Genomic DNA, 7,157 nt, shown 5'->3' with positions numbered 1-7,157 from the left:
TAAATGTGGAAAAATGTTGCTGTTAATTTCGGCATGTTTCAGTTTACAAACGGCGCCCCATAGTTATGAGTTAGAACTATATACATAAAAATGACTTAATTTGAGTTACTGTTGCGAGGGACTACATTATGTTGACAGGTATTTAAAGGTTTGTTGTCTCTATTTACTTACATCAGAGTGTCAGTCCTTTGGGACAGCAGCCTCAGGTTGGGAAAGAGCACAGTACTTGTGTTTGTTGCTCTTGACTCCATCACGATCTTCTTCTACACAAGACTGTTTTCCACTCATACAACTTTAGAACAGGCCAGCAGTTTGGAGACAAAGTCAGAAAGGCAAGGGTGAGATGGTTTGGACATCTGCAGACTAGGGATAGCAGACATACTGGGCAAAGAATCTTGAATATGGAGGGGATTGTAGAAAAGGGGAAGACTGCAGAGAAGATTTGTGGATGTAGTGAAGGAGGACATGCAGAGGGCTGGTGTGACAGACGGGGAGGCTGAGGGTAGGGTGAGAAAGAGGCAGATGATGCACTATAGCGACCCCTAAAGCATGCAGTCCGAAAAGATGTCAAAACATACGCAGTGGCTGCTTTCACTTGTAGAGCCAGACTAATACTGCTTATACAGATATTTACTAATTAAAAAGTCTGGTATTTGCAGAGCATAGCTGCCAATATTGTTAAAATCCTAACGTATAATTAAATAAGTAGCGTAGAAAGTGTGGTGCTCTGTGGTGTGTTTTTTTTAGAGGTCCTGCGCAGTATCTTAGCTGTTCCTAGACTGCACACTTCGAGAAAAAGACCTCTGATGTTGTGTCTGGAATTTGTGGGAGTCACTTTTCCAGTTTGGGGGTTACAGCAACTAATGTTTCTATTACCACTGCAACCACGCTGAACTTTACCTTAGAAATCGGATCCAACTGACCTTCAGTCTATGATGCCACTATATCATGCTGATTAACCGGAAGCTGTTTGTCCCAGACAACCTTAACCCTGTTGTTCTCAAACACTGTGTGGTGTCTCCCATCAGGATTTGGTGACTTCTAATTTTATTGATCGCAGCAGCAGTTTTTAGACTTAGCTATGATCATTTTTACTACTTTTAAGTTGATATTTTAGAAATAATATTTTCAACAGAAAATTTACAACCAAATCAAAATATTGTGATTCTTTTTTTAAAACATTTCCTCTCGTACCCTTTCAAAAGCAAAAGAAACTTTTATTATTAATTCTTCTAAATTTTGCTTCTTAGCCAATTTTAATTTTTTTAAGATAAAATACAATCAAACTGAAATTATTTGTTGGTTTTGTTTGTGTTTGCAGGAGTTTAAGCACTTCACTCTCCATGGGAAAAATTCACCAAACCATTCAACAAAACAAGCACAGCTATATATAGTTTATTATATAAAACGAAACATCATAGAAATATTCCATGTAAACAAAAAGTACAAATATTTACACCAGCAAATGTGCATATGTTTTATATACTATATTTATGGTAATGAATGTGGAAGATCCTTGGTATTTAATTACATCCTTCTCACAACTATGTTAATTTTGTTTCAGTGCGTGGTGACATTGGCTCAAATAAAACAAAACAAAAAAATAGGACTTCTATTGTAGAAAGTAACTGCAACAGAAAACAGGGTTATGAAATGATGTATTTGCTCTCACGAACAGCACATTTCAAAAGGCTTCAGTCGTCATTCTCTCCAACAGCTTCTCCTCTTCTGCAGTGCTGGACACAGTTAAACTTCTTTTGAAATACTGCATTTCGATTTTCCCTGACTCATGTGCCAGTGCTACTCCTGAATATGTGTTTTGTTTTCCAGATTGTCCAAACAAAGCCATGTCTGTCACCCTGACAATGGAAAAAATGAAGAAAAAACAAACAAACATATAAGACAAATATAAACTAATTTGCTTAATTATCACTTGCGTGTGTGTGACATTACCTGTCAGCACTCATTCTCTCAGTGACCACAGGCTGTGTGTCATCTTTCAACAGGTCCCATATATGGAGGTTACATGCAGCATCGAGTACGCAGAAGACCGTCGCTCTGGTCTGGGCCCACTGCAGGGAGACCACCGGTTCGCCAGCTGTACTGTTCTTCCACTGTGCCACAGGCTGCTCATGGCTGACTGCATGCAGCCTGATGCTGCCATTGCCACAACCCACCTGAAACAAGGACAGAGAATATTTGAAATATACCCTTTCGAGGCTACAGTGGTATAAATCTCCATGGTTTTGTTTCTTGAGTCTTTGCATTCCATTCCTTTGAAATTATACAAACTGAATTTACAGTTCTAGTCAGTTTTATTTATATATAGGACTAAATCACAACCAGAGTAGCTTCAAGGTGCTTTATATTGTAACGTAAAGAAACTACAATAACAAGATATGTGTTCATTTTTGAGCTTTAGAGCTGCAGGTACATTTCTTGTCCCTACTCATTTTATCTAAGCTAATCTAAGCGGTCTTCTCACCTCTCAAATATGCATATTTCCCAAAATAGATGTGATGTAAATAAGCATGACTCTCACCAAGAACAAGTGTGGTCTGAAGGGAGAAAAGTGGATTGAGGTGACATCGACAGGCTGCACTTCAACCTCCTGAAACCTGTAAAATTTGGGGGGTGCTTTCAAACCGTGACTCGTTCCATGGTGGACCAGCCCCTACACACAAGTCACATTAGTACACTTTCACTAAATATTACAGGAGTATAATTTTTTTTTTAATATTTGAGAGGATTCATTTGAAATTACATGAATTAAGCTCACCATGTTGGTGCCAATAAAGAAATGATTGGAGTCTGTTGGAAGGAATTTTAAAAGCAGCGTGTGCAGCGGCCCTGTTTTAACTACATCTCGCGGTGACCCCCTGAGACTTTGAAAAGAGGCATAGAGGGAGGAAAAATAAAACAACAGGTCAGAAGTTAGATTACTCCCAAACAAACAACAACGGAACAAACTGGAAGACAACACTGCATCACATTGGTGGGCCATATGGGGAAGTTGCTGTCTGTATGTGCAAGAGATTGGAAAGAGACAATAAAGTAAATACTTCAGTTAAGACAGAGTGATGTCTGAGGTTTTCCTCACCACACCTCTCTGCGTAACACATGTATAAGAGCGCAGGTATGTTTCCATCAAATGTTGAGGTGACAAAATCAAGAGCATGCAGCATGTAACAAACAGGATTGAGTGGCAACAACATAACAGCTGTGTTCCACTGGGCCAAGACTCTGCGGTGTATTTTAAGCCCTGCGGCTGCCAGTGACAGATGATCGTCATGGGCCATTTATCAATCTCACCTCTCAGCAGCGAGGACGGACGAGCTGTGAAGCAACTTCACTTTGCCGCCAGGCCGGAGGCCTGCAAGAGGGGAGAGGGGAAAAAAAAAGAAAGAAGCGGGGCTGAAAGCAATGCCACATGTGTGAGAAAGGTGAGCCCACTCAAAGAAATACTGTGACTGCGTTACCCAGATCTGTTGGAGAGCCTGCCTCGTTGCCTTTTGGGAGCTCTACCACCACCTACAGGACACATGGGAGAAATCATGACAGGCAATTCACATTTTTACGGTGCAGCTGTCCCCAAACTTCAGAAACCGATCCCCCTACCACTGAGTTAAAATGATAGGAATTTTAGTGAACTGGAGATAAGAAACAATAGAAACAACAAAAACTATTTTCCCCACAAAAATCTCATTAATTACACTTAGTTTAGCACGTTTTCTTTTGGTCATTGTACCACCCATCTGCCCTGCAGTGACTCTTTTAAGAGTATAAAACAGATGTAGAATCATTGGAACAATGAATACTTATGGACATATTTTATATCCTGGAGGAATGCAAGTCACAATTAATCTAAAATAACATCAGTAATCCTCAGTGGGCTTTCCAAACTTTCCAATCCATGTATCTCTCTCCATGACCTCTCTAATAAAATCCACTCCCAACTCCTGCTCCTTGTAAAGAAAAAAAAAACATACATGTAAAATATGTACAATCTACTTAGTTGCTCAACCTACCCAAAAATTTAAAACTCCACTTTCATCCAAAGAAGCCAGCTGGAATGACAGTCCTGATGACTCTACAATTGGAAAAGAACATCATTTAATTAAATAAACAGTACTGTGCAAAAGTCTCAGGACACTCTCCATTTCTGTATGTCTTGCTTCCAAGGAGCCACACTTTGTTGTAATGTTTTTAAAGTGCAATAAGCTCCAGGTTTTTCTGAAGGACAGCTTTTCTTTGGTTAATGGCTGCTTTCTCACTCATTTTCAGTCTAGTACTTGTCCCAGTACTGACCCTTTTCAGAGGATTTTTCTTTTGCTTGCTTAGCCACTTAGCACTGACCTATGAATCACAGAAGCATAAAAAGGCTCCGAACTCAATGGATCAACTGGCCTTGTGTCTACACATAACAGACAACTTAGCAAAGAACCACTTTTAATTGTTAATTAGTTACTTTGTTAGTAGCTGCCTGTCAGAAAAACACATAGTGTCCCCATTTCTCTAGCCGAATCTATGAAAAATTCTAAAGATAACACAGTTTGACAGGTATAAAATAGTATTTTTCCACCAACAAAGTGATCAATAAGGTGATTGCTGTAGCTTCATTAGAAATGGTCTAAGCAAAGCTGCTATCAAGAAGCCATTCTTAAGGAAGAGAAACATGGATACATGGCTGGGGTATGCCTTGTCTCTGAGTGAATATTCATATGAATATTGACTTTTAAGCTCATTAGAATTGTGCTAATCGCTGCAACTATTTCCCACTTTCCTGGCAAAATATGAAGAAACGTGAATGGCAGAAAACATATAGCAACATTCACACCTCTGGTTAATCATTTCATACCTTCCTCGGATGCCAACAGTGGAACGTCTGCCCTCAGCTCCCCTGCTAGTGCAGAGGGGACAACTTCTACAGAGGTCACAGATGACAAATGGCCTGAGGCGGCCAACACTGCATCTGTGTTGAAAAGGTGACAAATAAGAAGATAGCTGCACAACTCGAGTTCAAAAACCAAAGCAAAAAACAATCAGCCTCTCAAGTTTATGTGAGAGAGGGCAGGAGAGTGCTGACATTCATTTTTCCTTAGGTCGGGTGCAAAGAGTGAAATTTGTGTCACTGTCTAAGTTCAAAGGGATTTATATTCTTAAAATAAAAAGATGAATAACAGTCTGGAAACAAATGTTAGGTGTAAGAGGAAAGAAATAAAAATGCTTTTTTATATATTTGGCACTAGGGCTGCCATGATTACGTCGACTATCAAAATCGTCGACGACTAATTTAATAGTCGATGCGTCGTTTGAAGCTTTGTAAGATCCCAAAAGACGCGGGAATAAGTAGTAGGATTAAACCCCGAAGAAGAAGTAGCTCTGTCCCAGAATTCATAGCGCAGCCCAGCTCAGTTTCCAACAATGGCAGCAGGTACTTAGTTTTAATATTACTCTTATTATTCTTTCTGGGTCACAAAATAAAGTTTAACATATTTTCAGGTGAGACTGTAACTGTGTAAACCTCAAATATCTGCTCAGTTTATCAAGACACCACATATTTTCAAAAGCGCTCCGACGTTTTCGGAGACGTCTGTTACCCACTAGCTCGATAGCGAGCCGGGGGCAAGGCTCACTAGAGCCCGTGAGAGCACCGGACTCCCAGCAAATCGTTTTCAAACCCACCACCGTCTTTCGCTACTCAGGTTAAAGATGATATATAAGTCACTTAGATAACTTAAAAATGTGATTGTTTGGCTTTTTTTAGTATTTTATTTGTTCCTGAGTAAATCGGTTTGGCTGAGATTAAAGTGATAGTTTTTACACAGCTGAATAAACGTCAAGCAGACAACTGATTATCAGAAGTGTGAGATGCTGGAGAATATACTCCGGTGTCCTGTTATATTTTAGATAGCAAGGAGCAGACGGCTGCGTTTATTAAACTTCACTGAAACAATCTGCAAATTTCATTTAAATTCAATAAACTATCATCTTGTCTTTATTTTTAGTTAGCACATACCTTAAACACTTAAAGCTGTAAGCTAATGATAGTTATATAAGAGCAGATGCATGCTGGTGCAATAAGCTGTACGTTGTACGTTCAATGGATGCATGATCTGATTAGTCGACTAATCGCAAAAATAATCGGTGACTAGTCGACTATCAAAATAATTGTTTGTGGCAGCCCTATTTGGCACAGCTGGAATTTAATTCCCTGCTGACATACCAGTGGAGAAGGTAGGCTGCCTGAATGTCCACTCTTCCTCCCCCATCTTTAAGCTATAGTGGTTACTAGACTGCTCCCTAAGGTCCCACAGCACCACAGAGCCGACTGATGTGCCTGCAAACACCAGCGTGACCTTTCCAGGGCTGAAACAGCAACACTGGATCTGGAACAAAGAAAACGACAGGGGATTAGTGTAGATGTTAGAGGTTCAGTGGCTTTGGTTTCACTAAGAAGCGATATGCCAAGTCCACAAATAACATCAGCTGCACTTAAAAGGACAGATTCACATTCCTCATTAGAGCTGAAGTAAATATCGCCATTTAGACACGTAAGGACAAATCAAATGTTTATTTTCCATCCTTACGGTCTTTTCATAATATTGCAAATAATGTTTGATGGAGGCTTTACAGATTTTTCTAATGAAAAAGTATTATGTTAAACAACTACAGGGTTTGTGTTTGATCATTTACAACAAGATTGTACATGCTGAGGAAGTTTAACCAAATTTGAAGTTAATGTAGGACAGATGTTTATGTGGGACAACGTGCAGACAAAAGAGAGTTATAGGTTAGGTTTCCTCACATCTATTAGAAAAGTAAAGGTCATGCAGTGTTAACTTTTGAACGTAGTGGGACGAAGGTAACGGGACTGCTGTTCGTATGTGGGTCACCCAAGAAGGAGGAACAATTACAACAAGCAATTACCCTTCTGATGTGACCAACATGTAAGACGAGCCTGATTTGATTGCTGATTTCTGGAGGGCAAACAAAGCACTGATGCTTCTCACTGAATTTCAAGACTGATTAGGCTCCTCTGATTAAGTGCTGCAGAAAATAGCTACAGTTTAACACAGCTTAATTTTTATTCATGATAAACAATAATGCTCTGGAGAGTAAATAAATAGAGCCTGACTGACACAGGATTTTTAAGA

At 39.6% G+C, this 7,157-nt stretch overlaps 1 protein-coding gene across 4 annotated transcripts in view; it reads right to left on the bottom strand.

Annotated features, from left to right (window-relative positions):
* Nucleotides 1-1,385: 1,385 nt before the first annotated feature.
* The window catches only part of dync2i1 (dynein 2 intermediate chain 1), a 10,973-nt gene continuing 5,201 nt past the window's right edge, over nucleotides 1,386-7,157 (bottom strand). For all 4 annotated transcript variants that reach the window (XM_005722782.1, XM_005722783.1, XM_005722784.1 and 1 more), the window contains 9 exons: nucleotides 6,227-6,389; nucleotides 4,859-4,972; nucleotides 4,029-4,090; nucleotides 3,480-3,531; nucleotides 3,313-3,373; nucleotides 2,780-2,885; nucleotides 2,543-2,674; nucleotides 1,954-2,177; nucleotides 1,386-1,859 (listed from right to left, as the gene is read on the bottom strand). In XM_005722782.1, the coding sequence (XP_005722839.1) occupies nucleotides 1,685-1,859; nucleotides 1,954-2,177; nucleotides 2,543-2,674; nucleotides 2,780-2,885; nucleotides 3,313-3,373; nucleotides 3,480-3,531; nucleotides 4,029-4,090; nucleotides 4,859-4,972; nucleotides 6,227-6,389 (1,089 nt within the window). In that variant the 3' untranslated portion in view covers nucleotides 1,386-1,684. The remainder of the gene's footprint in view (nucleotides 1,860-1,953; nucleotides 2,178-2,542; nucleotides 2,675-2,779; nucleotides 2,886-3,312; nucleotides 3,374-3,479; nucleotides 3,532-4,028; nucleotides 4,091-4,858; nucleotides 4,973-6,226; nucleotides 6,390-7,157) is intronic.

Source organism: Pundamilia nyererei, unplaced genomic scaffold (genome assembly GCF_000239375.1).
Source record: "Pundamilia nyererei isolate P.nyererei 1_Seehausen unplaced genomic scaffold, PunNye1.0 scaffold00007, whole genome shotgun sequence".
Classification (NCBI taxonomy): Eukaryota; Metazoa; Chordata; class Actinopteri; order Cichliformes; family Cichlidae; genus Pundamilia; species Pundamilia nyererei.
This window is presented reverse-complemented; position numbering and strand designations above follow the sequence as displayed.